This window comes from Micropterus salmoides, unplaced genomic scaffold (assembly GCF_014851395.1).
Source record: "Micropterus salmoides isolate LMB-PRFRI ecotype aquatic unplaced genomic scaffold, ASM1485139v1 Ms_hic_scaffold_22, whole genome shotgun sequence".
Classification (NCBI taxonomy): Eukaryota; Metazoa; Chordata; class Actinopteri; order Centrarchiformes; family Centrarchidae; genus Micropterus; species Micropterus salmoides.
This window is the reverse complement of record NW_024041373.1, coordinates 17140781-17161848: the sequence shown is the minus strand read 5'-3', so window position 1 is coordinate 17161848 and position 21068 is coordinate 17140781. Positions and strand designations below refer to the sequence as shown.

The 21068-nt window shown below is 41.3% G+C and overlaps 2 protein-coding genes across 2 annotated transcripts; both read right to left on the bottom strand.

Moving 5' to 3' along the window:
• Positions 1–676: 676 nt before the first annotated feature.
• Positions 677–4557, bottom strand: LOC119917585 (neurofilament light polypeptide). The gene is made up of 3 exons (XM_038737965.1): positions 3341–4557; positions 3118–3242; positions 677–2666 (listed from the first exon to the last, which is right to left on the bottom strand). The coding sequence occupies exons 1-3, from the start codon at positions 4250–4252 to the stop codon at positions 1370–1372; spliced, it is 2334 nt and encodes a 777-aa protein (XP_038593893.1). The 5' UTR covers positions 4253–4557; the 3' UTR covers positions 677–1369.
• A 1935-nt stretch (positions 4558–6492) lies between these two features.
• comtd1 (catechol-O-methyltransferase domain containing 1) lies at positions 6493–9360 on the bottom strand. Its single transcript, XM_038737967.1, has 7 exons — positions 9221–9360; positions 9011–9129; positions 8222–8327; positions 7516–7634; positions 7021–7075; positions 6797–6930; positions 6493–6708 (listed from the first exon to the last, which is right to left on the bottom strand). Exons 1-7 carry the CDS (start codon positions 9273–9275, stop codon positions 6556–6558), a joined length of 741 nt encoding a protein of 246 aa, XP_038593895.1. The 5' UTR covers positions 9276–9360; the 3' UTR covers positions 6493–6555.
• Between the last annotated feature and the right edge of the window lie 11708 nt (positions 9361–21068).

Sequence of the window (21068 nt, the reverse complement as noted above, 5' to 3'; positions counted from 1 at the left end):
GCAGCCTTTATTAAGGGCTAGACTGTATATTCAGACTATCTACTTACTTATAATAGAAGCTCCACTGACAGCAGTCGCAGTTTTTTCAGTGTCCAGTCTTTCATTCTCTTTGTACACGTGAATTAAAATCCTTGCGCATCAGCTCAAGCTCTGTCAAATTAATGGGGCACGTCAAAACTACCATTTTCAAGTTCTTTTTAAAAAAAAAAATGTGATTGAAGTCAGAGCTATTCAAGTATTTTTAGGAAGTTGCCTTGAAGCCCTAAGTCCTGACTGTGATATTTTTAGAAATTGGATGCATAATTCCATGGATTTTAGGAATATTTGTTTAAACTTATACATTGGGTAGTTAGAGGTGCCTGCACTCTAAAGTCTTTTATGAATTTCTCAGATGTGTACGCTTAAAACCTTGCAAGAATAAAAGGCTGAAAGGAAAAGGAAGCTGTAAAGGACACTCAGGCAAATGGAGACCTACTGAGATGTTTTCTTACAAAGTGGTCCAGAGACACCAGGCAATAAACAAGCTAACGATATAGATAAATGAGCCACCGTTAACAGACATTGGGAGAAAGGAGACCCAAAGACCTTCAGATGATGAACGATACAAAGAGATTGGTTGAACCTCCATTTCTAGATTCATGCATTTAAATAACAGTCCAAGTCATACTTGAGAGGGGATCACCTTTTTTATGCCCAGTTAGTGACTTATCTTGCCTTATAATTGCATTAAGATGATCATGTGTGCGCTAACAAGACTGATTGTTCTACTCGCATATGGAAGATTACAAGGTTACAGGAAATATGGTAATGACATTATTGAAAGAGAAGGCAAAACGAGCATTTATAGGTTAAGCCGACATTGAGTTGTCTGTTGCAGTAACAATTGTATCTACAGTAATACTTGAGTGCTGCTGTCAAGCAAAAACATTCACAGATTTTTTTTTTCTTTGATATTGCATTTATTTGTCAGCACATACCAGAGCGAATAAAGATGAACACAAATTCAGAAGTAACTTTGCATCTTTTACATTCATGATTAAATGAGTTAAGTGGTGAGTCCAAAGATTGGAAAACATCACAAGTTGATTTTCAAGTTCGAAGGCAAAGCTGTTGCAGTAGAAGAATCATGCTCTCTCCTTTTAAAATGACCGTTCTGAAGAGAAGCCACAGCTCTGAGCTTCCTTCTCTTGGCTTGGCTCAGCTTATGCCTTTAATTTGCACCTGCATTAGTTAAGCCATTCTCTATTTTCAGCTTCACTCTCCCTGATATTTGCCTATAAACTGCTGTCTCATCAAATGTAAGGTGTAAATGTCCTTCATCCTCACTTCCTCGTCAGTGGATAGCCCAATCTGTTTGGCTCTTTCCTTATCATTTCCCTAACTTACTACTTTCCACCTTCTCGGTTTTACCTTGAGGATCGTTTATTTTCTCTGTCACTTCAGACAGCTCTGATTTCTGACCCTGGCTGCTCTCCAGTGCCCCCTGAAGTAATTCTTTGATTCCTGAATTGACCGTTGTCTTTTCCTTTGGCAATGTAGTTTGGCCTGTTTGGGTTTTCTCCCCACCGCTTGGCATCTGGTCCTCCTCTATAGGAACATTTTTTACATTACATTTGAGAGATGACTCTTCATCTTGGCCTTTATTGCCGGCATCTTGAAGGCTTTTTACTACTTTATCATCACCTTTTGCTTCGGATTTACGTGTTTCCATTGGCGCTCTTTCACTGTCTTCCTTTTCCTCACTCTTGGGTTTTGTACTTGAAGGTGCTTGAGCCTTTTCTGAAAGCTCCTCTGCCTCTGCGGTTAGAGAGCTCTTTGTCTCTGCTGTCAGATCTGTGGATTCCTCAGCTGTTTCTGAAGCCAAAGTAGGAACCTTGTCTTGCAATTGAACAATGCTGCTTTGCTCTTGAGTTTTGTCTGACACTTGGGTCGAGGTCTCATCAGGCTTCTTTGCTTGAGCTGAGATAAAACAAGCTTTCTCAGCATCTCCTTTTTTACCAGCATCAGATTTTTTCACAAGTCCATCCTCCGCAGGGACCTCTGGCTTTAACTTATCGGGTTTTGCGGAGAGATCTGTCACTGCAGCTTCTTTCTCTTCTGTGTTTTCAGCTACTTTTTGACATTGCTCATTTTCTTCCTCATCAAGGCTCTCACTTAATAAAACTTTGCTTTGAGTATTTCTGTCTTTGCCACTGTCCTCTTCGTTGTCAACTGCTTCACTCTCATCTGACTCGTCTTTACTTTTCTGACCTTTTTCACCATCATCCACCTCCCCAGGACTCCCATCATCGCCTCCATTCACTGAAGTCCCTACTTGATTCTGCTCACTGTCAGACACCAGCTCACCTTCCTCCTCTCGACTGTCTTTATTATCCTTCTCTTCCTCACTGCTCCCTCTCTCTCTTTTGGTAGCCTCCTGCTCGTCCTTTCCCACCTCTGTCTCCTCCGACCCTGTCTCCTCAAATTCTGACATCTCAATTTCCCTGGTGGTCTCCGTTATGATCTCCTCTACAAACTTGTACTGGGGCTCAGCTCGTCTGCGCGGGCCTCCCGGTCGGCTGAGGCAAGGCAGGGTGTAAACGGGGGACTGGTGGTAGATGTAGGGCAAGGACATGTTGGTGTCTGACATCGTGGATAGCCGAGCCTCTTCACCGCAGAGAAGTTTCCTGCAAGACAGGAGAAACAGATTTTATCTGCAGTCACTGATGAACATCAATGATACAGAATTTAATTTAATCCTCATCAATGAGAAAGACTTGAGACAGGTGCAAAAAACTATTACTAAAGGGTATTGGCCTTAACATAAGTTCTAATTAGAGAATATCCACATCTTTAAATTTAGATTGATTAGTGTTTAGCCTTTATGTCACATCAACTTTTAGGCAAGGCCATTTCTGTGATTCCCATAGTGCAACATTGTGATTGTTTGCACAAGACACTGTACTTGTGTTTAATTGTATTGTACTTAAATGCAGCTTTCACACCAGATGATGAAGCCTAAAGTGTGTCAAATAAGGAAAATTGTGAAAAAATAATCATCTTTTCACCCCACAAATGTTTGCCTTTTCAGTCTTTAACTATTTAACGTTAAACCACACCTGGAATCAGCACCTTTACCTGTAAGACAGTATCTCTACATCCAAAGCCATCTTCACATTTAACAGGTCCTGGTATTCCCGCAGGTACCCAGACATGTCAAACTTGCAGTTTATCAGCTCGTTTTCAAGTTCTTTGATTGTGTTCTGGAGCAAGAGAAGGAGACAGGTTGTGTTACTGAACAGCATGTACTCGTGAACACTGAACACGGCTTTATTAAATCGTGCTGAAAATGAAATCCTACCTGGTAATGAATCATTTCTTCCTTGTGGCGATCCTCGACGTCATGAAGTTGCCTCTCCAGCGCTTCCCTTGTGCCTTTAGCGCAGTCCAGTTCGATATTCTTGGCCTGCAAGCGCCTCCTGTACTCCTGAATCTCTTGCTGGGTCGCTTTCAAAGCCTTTCTCTTGGTCTCAGTTGCCTCCGTTAATCTCGCAAACTGAGATCGGAAAGTTTCTCCTACCTGCTGGACGCCGGACGCTGTATGACCTTCCAGTTGTGCCCTGATGTCCCGGAGTGCCGCAGTGACGCCGGGGTTGCCAAATTCATGCTCCTTGGCAGTCACCTGCGCATCCTGGATTTGGTCAAACATTTCTGACACCTCAGCCTTATGTGTTTCCTTCAGGAAGTGGATTTCATCCACGAGAGCCTGGGCTTTCTTGTCCAGCTGTAGTTTAGCCTGATACGCGTCACTGATGTCCTTCTTGAGGACCACAATGTTGCTCTCTGCGTCTGATCTGCTGCGCGCCTCCTGGTCATGTTGTCTTTTCAAGTTGGACAGTTGGTCCTCTAAATTCTGATGCTCAATTTCAATCTGATGCTTCTGATGAGTGATATCCTGAACCAGCTCCCTCAGTTTCCTGAGCTCTGGTCCATATTCCTCCTCCAAACAAGATGCGGGTTTCGCTTTCCCTCTGAGCTCCTCAATTTCTCTCTCTAGCAGATGATTCTGGTACTCCAGGTGGTGCACCTTATCTATGAATCCTGCGAGACGATCGTTTAAGCCATGCATCAATTCCTTCTCATTAAACTTTTCAGATGGCGGGTTTCCAAAATTCATGCCTGTGGACGTCCCCCTAAACACGACACTGGTATCTAACGCCGAACGCTTTGTTTTGTACGGGAAGTCGAGTCTGTTATCCATGCTGTGACTCATGCTGTCGCGGTGGATCTCCGGTGCAGAGACGCTCCATGCGGGGCTTTTATAACCGTCGCCATCTGCTCTGTATGCAGAACGGAGCTGTCCGCGGTGCTGAAAAGGTGTAGCGTCAGCTGATGACTTAATGAGAGCTTACACTACACTTTGTCGCAGACAGCTGTGACGTGGTTTAACGGAATGCAGATGTCAGTTTATAAAATAATCCACCCTCTGTGCATTATTATCATTATTATTAGCCTAATATTACTGTAACTTTGTTGTTACATTCCGTCATTAATACCATGCCACGGTGTTACACGATCAACTTGCTTTACTGCATTTAGCGGATGACGTCATTTAAACAGCACCTACCGGTCCTACCCAGGCACCTCTTACTAACCAGGGAGGCTGATCTTAACTCGCACTTTTTATCGTGTGGTCTTGATATCAGATAGGCATCTAAATCCAGATGAAAAGCCTGAAATCAAGTAACTGTTTTGTTTCCAACATTGTAAAAGTATAAATAGGCTGTTCATGTACATTTGGCTGCTCAAGTACTGTACTTAAGTGTTTACATTGTATGCTATTTTCTTTTAGACAGCTCCACTACATGTTGGAGGGAGATATTGTGCTTTTTTACTCCACTACATCTACTTTAACTACATCTAGCCAACAATACTAATGCATATTTACTTAGGCTAAGTAGCATTTGGAATGCAGGACTTTTACTTGTAATATAGTATTTCTACCCAAGTTTGAGATTGGATCTGAATACTACAGTGAAACATGCTGTATACCACAGCAGATCTTCAACCTGCTTTTAACTTGTAATATATTTGTACACTGTATTTCTATTTTTACTTAATGAATGGATCTGAGTACTTCTTCCACCATTGTTTTAATTTAATGCCAACATCTATTTTCTAGTCAAAGTGTCAAACTTAAATAATCATATTAAGATCATAAAAGTAAATGTGACAATTGTTTTAGGTGTGATAGCTGAAATAGAATTGTCATTGGAGCCTTTATAGTCGGTTTTGTGTTCATCTCATGACGTGTTCTTTGAAAGCATAAAATTAGTGTTTCAGTTTTTCCTGCTGCCATCTCACTGGCAAGTCAGATAAAAAAAACATCAAATCTCATTTAATTATGTGCTCAGGACTATAATCATATGATATGGAGCACAAACAAGACATAACAAAAAGACAAAATGACACAAAATTATCTATTTCTCAGACAACGGAAGAACATTCTGCAAAAAGACACCCAGTTTGCCAGTAACTTTTGGTTTGTATGATTGCTTATACATACATAGATGGGTAACTTACATAATACTTTGGCAGATACCTTTCTCTGAAATTCATTACACTTACATTCTTACAGTCAAACAGAATATGATTCTTGTCTCCCGGACTGTTGTCATTACAAAGATTTGCAAATCCTCTGGTTTCTATCCAGTCCTTTATATCTTATGATGACCTTGAGAATTCTATTATAATTCACCCTGAAATTTCAAATAGGCTGTCTATACTTTTCGTACACCATGTTGTAGGGGACTCCGGAGTGCTTTTCCAGATCCTTCTTGGTTGTGCTCTTCAGACATCTTTAACAGTTTTTTAAAGAAAGGGAGTCCTGCATGTCTTCAGCTAATACTGGAGAAAGAATGTTATGCATTCAAGTTGTAGTGTAGTTAAAGAGGAATGTTTTGTCATTTCAAACCCAGCCTTAAAATATAATAGAAAAAGTGTCTTGTATATAAAAAAAATCTAGATCACAACAGTTGAAAACACTTCAGACTTGAGATAACATACACAAATTAAGGCTGCTGTGTTCATCTCACTATAAATATCATATCTGTAACTTCCTTTAAAGATGTAGTCTTAGTTTCCCATGGCTTTATTCCACTTACATCATTTGTTATTTTGTGTGAGCTGTTGCTGTCACAGTTTAATGTAGCTACAAATAGGGCTGATCATGTCAGCCCATAAACCAAATGAGACATTTCATGTTCTGTTACAAAGAAAAGCATACTATTTTTATGCTTATCTGATCCTGACCTGTAATGCTATGGTATTTATTGATTTTGAAATGTCATTTTGATGCTTGAAAAGTGCACTTTTATGATTGTTGTCCTTATAAGATGGTAAACATAGAAAGGAAGTTGTACTGTTTAATCTTTCCACAACAACATTCACTGGATGATTGCTGTAGCTGCCACAAAAGTGCAGAAGGCAACATATTCCACATATAATATTCTGTACTTATATCAAATAGCAAAACTTAAGCTGAAAGACAAACGTGCAACTTTTCAACTAGTGATGTTAGCGTTTGATTGCAATGGTCAGCCCGTCGGCCACAGTGAGCATGCTCAGATCAATCCTCTGGTCCTTGTGTAGCTTCTTATTGAGAGCGTCCAGAGTCTGGGAGGTGAGGTCATCTGGAGTGGGATTCACAACCTTTCCGCTCCACAGCACCTTCACATACAGTAACAACACAGCTGTTTTATTCACAGTACACGTGCTGTACACCTCTCAATTCCACAGCATACATTGGCATACTTACATTGTCAATCGCAATGATGCCCCCTTTTCGTATGAGCTCCAGGGACTTCTCATAGTATCTGTCATAGTTTTTTTTATCAGCATCTATGAACACAAAGTCATATGTACCAGCTTCCCCGGCTGCTATCAGTTTATCTAATGAAATAGAGATGAAGATTAAAATGCAAGACTTGATAAGTCAATTTTCAATCTGAAAGCGTGACTGACATTTACAAAAGCACTTACCCAGTGTTTTCATGGCTATTTCATGCTGTACATCTATCTTATTTTCAACTCCAGCCTGTAGAAAACATTCAATTGTATGAATTGAGAGTTGTGCAGTGACAGTGTTTTTTTGTTTTTTAAAGAGAGTGTTGGGGAAGACTAAAACAGGAATTGATTTTACTGCTTGTCTTTGCATCTTTACGTGACACAGTTCCCTGAGCAGACACCTTTTCACTCTCCAGTATGCAGCATTTTGTGAAGGTAGATGTACAGTTTGCTGTCTGCTGCACAATTTCGCTCTGACAGAAGCAGCAATCTGTCTTACTAAACTTGCAAAATGCCAAATTCAAATGTTGCGCAAGTGCCAGGTTGTGTAAAGCAACCTGTACTATTATGGGGTTAAAAGGTTTCATGAATACATCCACATTTTTACATTATCTTCTTTTGTCTTGTGTAAGCAGTGTCTTTTTGGATGGTTTGATGTGAGTCATGATGTTTAGAAATAAACGTTCTCACCTCTTTAAAAAACGGTTTGGCAATGTCCACATAGGTGTCTTCTATTTCACAAGCTACCACTCTTCCGTTCTCTGGCATGGCCAAAGCCATGCTCAGTGCATTGTACCCTGTGTACATCCCTGCAGAATAAATATAATGTTAACTGAATCCCTTCAAAATTTGACTTTTAGTCCTTTCCAGATTATTAAAAGTTTAGAAAGTCTTCTATGGGAGCAAAGACTGTATATGGATTTGAGTCCTATAATCAACTGAATCATCTGAATGTTGAAATTTGAATACCGCTTAATGCATAGCAGTGAAACGCCATCTATCAAGATGAACATGGTTTGTAGTGCAAATATTTATTTTCAGGTGTCCAGTATTGAAAACGTTGTATTTTACTGGTCATTTCGAGAATTAATCACTCAAAGTGGATCGGTTAAATTCAGACACCTAAATTTAAGATAATTTAAAATTCAGTCTTAAAAATCAAGGCCTCTCTCAATCAACAACTGAGCCTGAATGGAATCAATCAGATCTCTGTCCTGTCAGGTTATGTGAAAATATTTCAGCAGTATTTGAGTCATAACATTAAGTGTTCAGTAGTGATTTAATTTCACTATTACATAGTCAGGTGCTTTTAAAAAATTCCAGTTACTATGTTATAGTTCAATTACTACTACTACGTTTTTTGCTTCTACAGTCAGTGGGTCACACATAATCTCACCAATTTCAATAGCTTTAGTTGCATTTATCAGTTTGATGAGATTTGCCATGAACTGGGCTTGTTCGCTGGCAACCATCATGATACTGAATGGGTCTTCAAGAGTTCTCTGAAACGAAAAAAAAATTAACATATTTCATTGTGTTGCTTCGCTAAATGGAAACAACATTTATGGCAATCCTCATTACATTTCTTGTAGCTGTGTAGTGTTGTCTGGCGCTGTGCTGCCCTCTAGTGTTCAAGAATTAAGCTGCTCAGATCCTGAAATTATACAGTTATAATTGTGTATTCACACTTAGTTCAGTTATTGTAGTTGAATAGAAAGTAAAGATAATAGAATTGAAATGCGATATCAAATCACAGATTAAACAAACAAAATTCTGAGCAGGTCTGGCTTCAGATGTTTTTCATGTCATTACAAATCCAGTCGTGGCAGTGAGATCCAAAGCAATTACTTCAAAGTCAAACTCATCTTTAGTCTTTAGCCTGGAGCACCAGATGACCAACCAGCCTTCACCTGACCTAAATAACCTGCTGGTGGCTTCAGCATGTTGATAAATGTTGGCAGGTCCCTGCTTACACTAAGCTAAAGGTGATCAAAAGAATCCTGAACTGGGATTTAAAAATATCAGCTTGGAGGTAATGTGATCTTTTGGTTTATCTGGTCAGAGGCAAAGCAGCATCATGCTGAAACACCTCTAAACAATACAGGGGGTTATTTGCTAAGGAATTTACAACGATCAAAGTGCTATGAAGTCAATTCAATGTATAAAGGTATGCTGGTTTTCCTACCAGTCTGAGTTTGGTGAGGACTGGGTTCTCTCTCAGTGAGTTGTTAACAACATACTGCAGCACAGGATCATCCTTCCCTCCGCCGTGGCTCTTCCCAACAAACGCAGACTTTCCCACACCTAATTGATGAGAAACAGAACAGCAGCTTTACACCCAATCAAAAAAATGCCTGTCACCAGCCAGGTTATCCACAAAACCACCATCTCATACCTGTTAGTACAACAGCAAGTCCAATACAAAAAAGCATTTTAATGTCTGTAGCCATTAGGCTCTGGGCTCTGGGCTTTTATGGAAGGTTAAACAGCTTTAGTTTGAATCCACAAAATCTTTCTGTCGGTCCTTTTTGTACCATCTGTGTTTGATTTGCTTAACCTTTAAGAGGGTGGCTCCACTTATTGATTTTAAAAGTGTATTGCAAAAGTAGGGAAATTTTTTCTACCTCTGACAACCATATTTGAACAGGAAGGTTAGTATTTCTGTATTACATAAAACAACAAAAAGTTACATCAATAAGATTAAATCACTGAAAATCACAGTCCCAGGACCAATTACCCCCTTTGTTTTAATAATGGGCACCAACACTTACTCAATTGTTTAGTTCTTTTTATTTGTTGATAGTTGTGCAATCCAAACAAGCACACTTTGAACTGTTTTATCTGTGTTTGTTTACTCACCATGTTCCTGATTATACGCTATTGCTCAGTACTGTGTATCACTGTAAGTCATGTGTAGTATGGGAACTTTTGTATTTTGTATTTCACAAGACAACACTCTTCTCACTGTGTAAATTTCTGTGTGAGTAGGCAAAACTATTAAAGAAACTGATTAAAAAAATTACTATGCGATAAAATTTGTGCAATTGTAGTTTTAAATTGTTTTCAACTGAAGGGAGCAAGACTACATCTCTCCTTTCTGTGTTCAGTCTCCAAAAAGAGTCCCAAATTACAGACAAGCTACTTATCGGCGGACGGTTGCATGGCAGAGTGCAGACCAGACAGAAGTCCAGACAGAGCTATGCCTGATTAATTTTCACTTTACTGTCCATTGCTGCTAAACAATTCTGCCTCCTAGTGGCACAAGAGCTAAAGAGGGTTTGTTTATTCATCTGTTTATTTAGTTTCTGGTGCAGTCCTCTGGCTTACTTGCTTTCGCTGAAAGGTCTATTGACGTGTGGAGTTCCATAGCAAAGCATAGAGAACATCAATAAAGAAGAAGGCCATCGATTTAAGATTTAAATCCTTCAGATTTTAAGAACATTTTAAGAACATTTCTGTGTCATTACAGTTATTATTCGGGAGTGTACAGAAATCTGAGGGAAGCCCCTGAAAACTTTTATCTTGCTCGGATGTAAAATCCTGGTTTGCTTCATAAGCACTCCAGCAATCCAAATCCCTGTTTACCCCGCTGAAATGAAATTTATATTCTAGCATTGTTGAAAGGAAAGTTAACCTCATCTGACTGCAGAATGTCCTGCTGTCCAACACTGACGAGTGGGGAACAGTAAGAAAAATTAAATTAAAAAAACAGGTGATCTTTAAGCAAAGTCACAAGTGATGGTCTCAGCTGATGCTATTTGGACCAGCTACCAGCAATGTTATTTAGACGGTTATCAGACTTTAGGTAGATATTAACTGACATAAGTCGTTTAACTGACTTGATTAGTCTCCTCTGTTTGTCCTACTGTTAGAAAATATACTGTTTTACCAATTTTGGAATGCTCTCACGTTTGAAACAGAAACTGGATTAAGGGAGGATATCAAACTAGGGTGCTTTATCCTGTCATTTTGCCAGTAACAGTGACAAAGACAATAGGAAATCAAGGAGCCATACAGTGGATATGGGTATATGAGTAGTGCATTAAGATAGACAAAGACAAAATCCAAACCTATTGTTTTAGATTTGAAACCAGATTTTCAGGATGTATCCAGTTCCTTCTTTCAAATGTGCTCATCTAACATTTTCTTTGAGCTCATCTGTAAAGTAGGAAAAGTTTAATGAGCAATGTTTTGCAGAACAGGACAGGTGGAGTGTTTTCAGCAGCCACACTTTAGATCATCTCGCTTTGCAACTTCAAAAAATAAATAAAATGGGAACAGGGAGCCAGGAATGTTCAAAAAGGAATTTTGTGGATGTGAGTGGGATGTGAGGTCTCTCCAAGGACACAGAGCTTCCTCTGTCTGTTCCCTAATTAAGAATGCACAGATACAAACAAAAACACGCTGCTGACAAGAGCACATCAATTAAATGAGGCATGACACGAACTGTCTCTGAAAAAAAATATTGAGTTGTGACGAAGAAAGGAATGGGAAGTCTCAGAGTGTGTGAGCACAGTTCTGCTAAGGTCCTCTCGGTGAAAATGAGATGCCGTGTTTTTCCACCATCCTCTCCCTCTCTCTCCCTCTCTCTCCCTCCAGCTGCTTCAGGCCTCTGCTTATGTGACGCTAATTGTTTCTGCTACTTGTGCCAAGTACCTACTCTTCCCCAGCACATTCTACAGACAGGCCCTGGTCCCTCAGCTGCTTTTTGTGTCTGTTTAAGGAATGAAAAAATGTGTGCTGCCATCTGCAACGAGCACACCACTGTTCCTCCTCCCGGCCGTGACTGTCAGAGTGCCACAATGATAGGCTACACATTCACACACACTCTCTCAGAGGTAGAAAAAAAGAAAGAAGAAGAACTATGTGGTAGAGAAACAAGAAAACAAAACTGACACATACAACTGCTAATATGAAACAAAATAATTCAAGAGGTTCCTGTTTTGATGCATTTAGCGTGTGGGAGGGAAGACACGGTACATCTGAAAAAGCCTTTTAAATTTTGCAAACCAATGCGGAGATGAAATGTAGGTATGTAAGTATATTTATTACCAGGCCAGTATAGACATATGTGCTATTTGATTTTCAAGCATTAACTCGATAGACAAAACTCCTGAAATAAGTCCACAAACATATATTTGTAGTTTGTAGGCCTCTCAGCACTTGTGAGTTCATTCTAGTTGAATGTTCCCTTTATTTTGTTGATTAGTACCTAAAAGTGAACAGCAAGTGGCAGTGTTGTTTAGCTTATCCACAGTCTTTCCTATCCAAACACAGGCTGATGGCACAAAGAGACCCGGGCCTTCACTCCCCTGTCTGGGAAGCAATATCACTTTCCTCTTGTTGAACTGACCTTTGACACCGTCACAGAGTACACAGGGCGGCACATATTGACATGCTTGTAATGCCACATGGCTGTTGCATCATCCATGTATTTAACAGGGGAAGGCTGCTTGCGATGCACTCAACAGCAGTCAGTTTGGCACCGTCTCAGCAGGCAGATAAGCACGCATGAATATTAAGTGATGCTAATCACAGTGGAGAGACCCACGTCAAAACGACTGACAGACATTTCTCGGCATTCAATTGACATCCTCAGATTTGTCCTCTGTTTGACAGGACCATCTCTCGACATGACAAGTCTGTTTAAAGCTTCCGGCAGAGGCTCGCACACGTGCGCATGCCCCAGCACACACCACCAGCCATGCATTTACACTGATTTTACTCAAATTGGGCCACTGTGCTGCTGTGCGAGACCCGAACCAGTGTTTCTAGACACACGCACGTGTATACAAAGAGCATGAGTTTATTTAGGCCACATGGAGAGTCGCAGAATGGAGATGAGGATATAGCCTAACCAAATATTTCCCTTAAAAATGCTTTTCAATCATGGGAATCTGGATCGCTGCTGTGTTAAACTACAGTGCATTTTGGAACGTGAATGTCGAGGATAAGCCGTTCAATTCATTATCACCCTCTCTTTGTGCATTCAAGCCATACAGAACAAAACAGGATCAGACTCAGGAAAAAAAAAAAAAAACTGGAATGAATGGCAGGTGTGGTTGTTTGACTTTCAAATCACCTCGGCATCTATACTATTAACCTGGCGTGTAAATAAATACAGAATTCAATTTCCATGAAGTCACGCGGTAAGTTGACAGTCCTCAAAAAGATCAAACAGGTTGCTTCGGGGCACGTGAGCCACGGTGAAAAAGCCTTGGGTATATGAAAGGTGTTGACACCAGGAGCAAGCCAGCAAAATAGACAAATGTCATATCCTCAGAAACAATTACTGGGTGAGCCACTCGTTTTTTAAGCCAGCAGATCTCCCAGCTATATCATCCTGTACACAGAGCTGCTCCTGCAACATCTCACAATAGTCGACAGTGGAAAGATGCTCCGTCTTTATAGCTGTATTGAATACTTATATTTTAACTTTCATTTAATTGGGTTCTTTCCCTAGTGTTTTGTGTACAGAAAGCCTTCATATTTGCTCACCTCCACAAAGACAAACTCAATCTTTGCCTCAGTTCCTGTTCAAAATCACTACATCCTCCCTTCCCATTAGTCTCACTGTCATCTGACTGTCGTGTCCCATTGTGACCATACTTGAGGCGCTAATGATAATGTTATAACCCAGACCAATTTGCCAGGGCGATCAGACTCACTTAATCGAGTTGATTATTATCCCTATGTCTGAGATGACCCCTCTGGACTCGGAAAAAGGGGAACAGAGAGAGACAGAGGGATGCAAGGATAGACGGTTTCTTTGGGCAGTCCATCACTGCGCGGAAGACACATGGGATATGACGGTTTGGAGGCATGAGCAGAGGCATATGTGTGTGTGTGTGTGTGTATGTGTCCATGACAATTCTTCGTGAGGGTTGTTGGGAGATGGCGTGTTGGGAGAGCAGACCTTCAGGGAGGTGTTAAGGAGGAGAGGGGTGGGACACTGGGGGAAGAGGGTTAGCTGATGGGATGGGGGGGTGGGGGGTTTGGGCCCGAGGTTCGAAATCACAACACAGCCTCTGTAATAGACCCGGACACACACCACATCTGAAGTTAATCCAATCAAGACAAGACACACAAACATAAGGTCAAGAGCAGCTTGTATTAGCGCAATGATGTCAGGGAGAAGTGGTGGAGTTAATTGACTTTCAGTATGTTTAAAAGGCTAAGAGGGATGAAGTAAAGCAGGGGGTTTGCAGCAGGTCTGGCCACGCAGATGTAAAAATGAAGGCCAAATGACTCGGTGTTGTATTAGCAGGTTGGAATCAACATTTCAGGGTATCTTTGGCTGTTGTGGGTTATTTAGCGTAGTTGTTTACTTTTTTGCTTGTGAGCCCCTTAATACAAACCAATGTCTACTTGCATGGCTGGGTATCGAACCTCAATACTCTTTACTCTCCGAGTATTGAAAAATGTCTCAAAAGAAAAAATGAAACATAATGTTGTGCAGCTCTTGCTTGTGCTCGTCGAAGTTGGGAACTGCTGATTTAGAGAAATTACAGTACAGAGAGACAAGACTGTACTTACTGTATTTTCTTTATATGAGTCAAAATTAACATAATAATTCAGCTTCTAACTGAGAGCTGCAATTTCCCATTCAATGCCATTCTGCTGAGAGTGATTTGGTTCATTCAGTTCTGCATAATCCCCATACATACATGCCACCCTCTAACTCTGCCACATGACAAACTGCTTTAGCACTTAAACCAAAAGTAAATGGAGTGAACGTAAATGTGGAAGCGCTTGTTTAGAATATAACAATGAGGGACAACCATGGCAGGCCTGCGCTGAGAATTGTACTGTTTTAATTGACAGTAAAACAGGACACACTAATAAGGGACACAGAGCACAGTGCCGTAATATCTGGGGATGGAAAGCAAATGTGCTTTTGAGAGCCAAGTATACGGGTTCCTTTCATAGGCGACTTGGTTCCACCCATGATCGAATGCAACATTCTAAAAGGACTATTTACTCTTTTCATTTCCTCTTGTGTATTACAGACGAAGCAGCGTGTGGCTTGCTGTATGAAAACAGGGCCTGGCCTAATGTTGCATGAAGACCATGGTGAATTCATATTGATGGGAAAGCAGCCTCTGAAGCCCAGCAGCCATGATTTTTTCATAAGCCACCGGGAACAAGAAGTCAGTCAGCTGACAGGTGCTAACGCCGCCAATTGTGGCGTGGATAAGAGATGGAACATGGAGAAAAGAGGGAGAGAGAGAAAGAGAGAGAGAGAGAGAGAAAGCAAAGGCAACAACCAGCTCCTCTTTTCCAAGCACTTCTGTGTGCAGAATGTGTACGTGCTGCGTTGTGTGTGCTCCCTGCACCCTGTTCCCTTCTATAGCTGGAGAGGATTTTACGGAGGAGACCGTGTAAACACCAGAATGCATGTCAAATATGATGAGTCTTGATAGCTGTAAAACATACCCAAGGACTGCTCCTCACTTATTATCTACAACCAGAGCCCTGGAGCTATGTCTGCATCCTTCTGCCTTCCCTCCACGCATGTCGCGCCACAAGTCCCTCTCTGGAAAGCATTGATTATTTTGGCATGAGCCAGGGAGAAAGAGAGGTGTGATTTCTTTTGTGTTTCCTCAAGAAAAAGAAAAAAAAAATCAGCAAAAATAAATATTTTTGTGAGCATGGTGCAGGCACAAGAAAAATATTGGGGAACATTGGGGAAGAAATAAAGATGATGGATTTGCCAGCTGACGTGTGCGTAATGCTTGTATGCCTTGTGTAAGAGTGTGTGCGTGTGTGTTTGGGCTCTACAGAGTTCTTGGCTGCGACGTTCAATTGGTGCATTGTTTTTGCTCACGTGCATGTCGTTTTCCGAACTGTACATCTAGAATAGTATTATCTCCTTGGAGTTGTGCGGCTCTGTTTGCTTTGTCTTTAAGTGTGTGGTGTGTATGTAAAAGAAGCAGCGTGTGCTGGAGACAGCGACCGAACCTGCAGGCAGTGTGAGGCTCCAGGGAACCACTTGAGATTGCAGGCAGAGGGACTGATAAGGCAGCTGGCCATTCATCAGGCCAAATGAATGCAGTAAAGTTGACTGGAGGAACCCGGGCATTGCCCCAGGATGGTAGTTGGTGTCTCAGTGGAGACCTGCGACTAACACATGTGAGCAGGCATGCATGCATGTACATACACACACAAATAGCTGAAGAATGGGGAAAGAAGGCAGGATGAATGGACTGTGAGAGGGTGTAGGATTCAGGATGGGCTCAGGAGAAGAGGGGGATAGAAGTCTAACGGACCTCAAGGAGCAGAGGCCCCATCTCCTCAGAGCTCCAGCCATCGACTGAGGCTCCTGTCTTGGGTACACGTGGCCTGCTCTGCTCAGAAAACATCTATCAGACAGATATTACTGCAATCCAGAGGTGATACATTAGTTTGGGTACCAGGGGGACACTGTGTGCCGGTGATGGAGCTCCCTGCGGTTGTCAGAGGGGCCTCTCAGAGAGAGAACTGCTGCTGCTCAGCTCATTGTAGCTAACGCTTCGCTGCTTTATGTCGCTGTTTGAATTTATTCTGTAGTAATGTTCTTTGTATTTTATTCTTAATCACACTACCCAGAGGATGGAGACATATTTCTACCAAAGAAAGTGCTACAAAGTTGCACACTTATGAAAGCAATACATTACTTAAGCACTTAGGCCAGCCAAAGAGGAGAGATGAAGCTACTTTAGAGTGTTGCTGCTGTGTTTATAAGACTATATTAGTGTCTCACTGGTGCTTTGATAGAGCTTGTACCATCAATTTGCACAAAGACTCTATCTTTGCTTACATAAATCCCACCTCGGGGTTATTATGAATCAGATTTATTTGCTCCGCTTATGTTTATTATTGTGTTTTATGGTTTATATTCCGTGTTAAACGGCATCAATAGGACTGCAGAGCATGTGTGTCTCATCCTGCAAGGGGTGGAAATGGTTTATGGAGCTGTGAGTGCCAATAAACAGGCAGCCACAGCCTTTTGGATGTACATCTTTAATGTTTTATGCATGATGAACTCAATAGTTTAGCACAGGTTCAAGACCAAATGGGAAGTGCTGACAGGACTTCCCAAAGGCCGCTACGCACAACAGGTACAGGACTGGAAATTGAGCTGGGTGCCTGAGTAAGGATCTTGTCATATTTTGTTGATCTGTCTGTACCTGCCAAATGGACAGAGTGAAGCAGCCCACAAGCCAAACGGAATCTAAATGTTTGGCAGCAGAGATCAACACCCCTCCCTCCGCCTTCTGTGTCCAGTTGTGATCTGGTCATCTGGACACAGTCATCCTGATGTTGTCTTGGACCAGTTAAGAGGTGTGGTGTGGGAACTGCAAGTGATCTGTCTCGAACGAGATGAAAAGCAGACAGTCCACCAAGGACAACAAGACAGACTGACGTTATCACCAAAGCAGCGTACAGTAACACGCTCTCTTCAAAATGTTCTGCAGCAAGCAAAGTTAAAAAAAAAATAAAGGCAACCAGTGAGGGGATTTCTTTTAATAGATCACTGCCCAATTGATCATGATATCGACCACTGGAAATACACCACTGAACTGCTCTCTTTTGAAATGTCTCCCCTGCTGAAGTGCTGTGGATGCATGACTAATCTGCCAAACTTATACCGTGGAATGATTTGTCACTCGGAGCTGCTGAAATTGACAAAAGGAAAGAAAAGAAAGCAGAACTTTAAAACCATTGTACTGGGAACAGTTGTGTTTTATATCATGTTTTTTACACGTGCTGTTCTGTAGCATTCTATTATCCATTAGTCACAACTTTAAGTATGCATAATTGGAACGATAGAGAATGCATTCTCAGTCGAATCCTTTTTTCCCAAACATTTACCAATAATCATATGCAATGCACTAACGGGACTCACTTCAACATATTTTGTTTTGTTTTTTTTGCTTCTAGGCCAGGTGAGAACGAGGGGCTCAATCATAATTCACAGACCCAGATTTCACAAAGTTTATGCGCCAGGTGTAAATGAGAGAATGTGTGGATTTCCTCATGTTTCCACCCTAGCGCCTGTCTCTTCTGCGAGTGAGTCTTTGATAGCTGTTACACCGTGAGACAGACAGGCCTGTGCCACGACGATGGCATCAAAAAGCCCACGATTGACAGCTACTGACAGCCATCTTCCTCCTAAACACACTTCAGGTCCCCTGTGCTCCCTCTTCCCCCCCGCCCCCCCCCTGTCTTTTCTCTTTCTGTCAGGGGAAATTGAGAAGACTCAGAGATAAAGAGACGGATGTCGTAAACTGGCTCCTGTCATCATGTTTTGTTTTGGTCAGGGCTAAGAGAACATTCGTAAACTTTTAAAAGACATTTTGAGGGATTTTGTACTTTCACGGCTACAATTTGAATCTCCAGGTGATATACTCACGCTGGTTTATGTCGTTCCTAAGCATAAGCTTAAGCATAAGGTGATGGTTAAATAGAAATGTATGTGTGTGAGAATTCTGATGAGCTCAAAGGCTGAGAAATCTCAACGCAAACAATGGAAGAGTAATTCATTTTTTTGCATCAATCTCGTTATGCTAAGATAAAATATTAACTGGAGATATTTAGACCTCTTAGTTTTGTTTTCCAAGACACGCCACCTCAATGTGAAATGCTGTCACCGTGACGGAGATGCCTGACATGAAACACAAACAAAGAAAGTGAGTTCTTTGGCAGGCAGATGTGTACATGCGAGCATGTGCACAAATGCGCGTTCAAATTCGCACAAATCGCATGCCGCGCTCATGCCTGCATCTGCACAAATACAGAGACAAACATGCACACACCTGGATTTCTCAGGTTGTGTACTGTGTTTCATCAGCTTCAGTCGGCGCCAGTATTTCTTCACCAAATTCAACCTGTGGAGCCATTATCTCCTGACACACTTATCCTCCTCTAAATGATTTCTCTTCATCTTCTGCAAGTCACCTAATCAAAGTTGAAAGCTTAATGCCATTCAGAGATCCCACTGCTTTCAACTGCATTCACTGTCATTATGAAAATGAATGGCGGCAGCTGAGAACTCAGATGTTCTTTCACATCATGACAGAGAGTCTCTCAATGCGTCTTATGATCTTTACTGCCACTTGCCTTTGACTGAAGGCCTTGGTTGGGGACTCAACTAATCACGTTACACATCTTACACATTACCTTTGGTTTCTATATCTGCTTTGTGTCTCCCCTTCTCACCCGCTCTCTGTCTCACTAGCATACGTGTTGCTCATCGAGATCATTAGTGTGCGTTGAAAGGAGCACAGACAGAAGGGAAATATAAAGTTTCGCTCAACTTGAAGCTGGTGGTCTCTTCTCGTAATGACAGAACGTTGGCTCCATGGAGTCTAATAAGGCGGGAATTGTCAGGTTCCTCATTGGACAGAGGAGGGGGAGGACTTGAGGTAAATGTCTCTCTACTCTGAAAACCTGGCTGGCATGGATTTTCACAAATGTTACTGTATTGTTGCATGTCAGTGCTGCAAAAACAAAAACACAGCAGCTGAAAAGAGTGAAGTGACTGACTTATTTCGAGCTATTTTACTATTAACTTCAAGGTATTTCCTTGTTTCCACAAATAAGATGATAATATACTGAAGCATGTAAAATGATCTCAGTGTAAGCTCAGTTTGACACATAATTAGTTTTCAATGTCAGCTTTTCTTTTTCGTTGTTGTTGTTGTTGTTGAGTGTTAACATGTTGACGTTCCTCAGCACAACTCTGTGAGTTTGTCTTTGGGTTGTCTCTGCTGTAACTTCTGCACAGTGGAAATTTATTTGGAGACTTTTTATTGAAAGAACCTATCACCAGCTGTGTTTTTTAGGAGTTATCTTCCAGATGTGCCATCATGAGGACGGGATGACATCTCCATCTCACCCCTAATCCGCAGCCGGCTGCTGCGTGTATTTGCTTAGGTTTTATATGTGTTTACAGAGAATGTAATTACCTCTTTTAGACATGCATCTGTTAGAAAAACTGATTTTATGGATCATGGCCATTGCCAAAAATGTAAGCACCCAGGGCTTAATTTGTCAATTATTAAATCATAATTACATTTTCTTTGAAGCTATTAGCTACAGGGGCTTAACAATCATTTTGTGTTAGGCCACTAACTTTTTCTCTTCTTTTCATAAAGAAAAAATAATAATTTAAATCACAATGATGTGTCTGGATTCTTTCCCCCAATTTAGCTGACAAAGTGCAGAAATGATTCATGGCAGATGAAGGCATACTTCATAATTAGATTACAGCTTGATGGACTAGAATTTATTAATTATGAAGACACATACACAGAGCCTTTAATGCAATTTTTCCCCACACTTCCTCTTTTTCTGCCGACTTCACTGACACATTGCTCACTCATCTGTAGTCAGCCGCTCGGTCGAGTTACCAAGTTGTGGTAACGCAGTGTTACAACAAATTAGAGGCCGGACAGGCTGGCCTCTAAGTGATGGCCACAATATGTATTTGCCTTTAAAACTTAAAGTGGGAATTTAATTTATCGAGGGTGTCACATGGAAGGAGTGAGTAATTATTCCCAACACCCCTGTGGACCACAGTGGTTAATGTATTCCAGGGCCCTAGGGGGAGCTGTCAGGGAGAGGACACCCTCACTGCCGCTCTGCTCACTGACCGTGTTGGATGGTTCAGCATTCAAGATTCTTAATACGCAACCACAAATCACTCTCTGAGGGTGTGTAATTGTGCTTTCTTCCCCCCCAAACCTCTTCCATGGGTTTCAGTTTCTGCAGCGCTGCATCACCACGAATGTGTAGACTTTGTGTTGCATGGGATATGCTTGCTAAAGTTTTTTAGCGATACTAACAACTGCTAGATGGTTTTACATCCCAAGTGCTATAGAGACAATCAGAGAAGTTTCTTTGTTTTTGTACACCTGTTTTTATTTTTAGAGAGGGAAGGTCTTATAGATTTGCTGTTGGTTTTTGAAGTCTGAGCCATCAAACATTTGTGTTATCGCTTGAAAAGACCATTGTTTTGTTGACTTCCTGTCCGCTGTTCAGTGTGACGTTCTGGCAAATAGTCATTTCTTATCTGAGCAGCTGTTGACAATAACTTATCAAGCAGGAGAATACAAACTCTGTCTTTGATGTCAGCATTGTTTGGGGAGATGGTCAGTAACTGGGTCAAACTGTGTTCACAAATAGGTCTGCTTTTCTTGTAACACACTTAGTTTAGTGCTCAGAAAAGAGGTCAGCAATGACTTTTATATGTTTTTGTT

What these genes read in the sequence shown, in the direction of transcription:
- comtd1 (XM_038737967.1), bottom strand. Translation starts at nt 9,275, where the DNA reads ATGGCTACAGACATTAAAATGCTTTTTTGTATTGGACTTGCTGTTGTA. An exon ending in CCAAACCGTTTTTTAAAGAG is followed by an intron (nt 7,076 to 7,515) that starts GTGAGAACGTTT and finishes TGTTTTCTACAG; the next exon opens with GCTGGAGTTGAAAATAAGAT. An exon ending in AATAGCCATGAAAACACTGG is followed by an intron (nt 6,931 to 7,020) that starts GTAAGTGCTTTT and finishes CTATTTCATTAG; the next exon opens with ATAAACTGATAGCAGCCGGG.
- LOC119917585 (XM_038737965.1), bottom strand. Translation starts at nt 4,252, where the DNA reads ATGAGTCACAGCATGGATAACAGACTCGACTTCCCGTACAAAACAAAG. An exon ending in AAGAAATGATTCATTACCAG is followed by an intron (nt 3,243 to 3,340) that starts GTAGGATTTCAT and finishes CTCTTGCTCCAG; the next exon opens with AACACAATCAAAGAACTTGA. An exon ending in GTAGAGATACTGTCTTACAG is followed by an intron (nt 2,667 to 3,117) that starts GTAAAGGTGCTG and finishes CCTGTCTTGCAG; the next exon opens with GAAACTTCTCTGCGGTGAAG.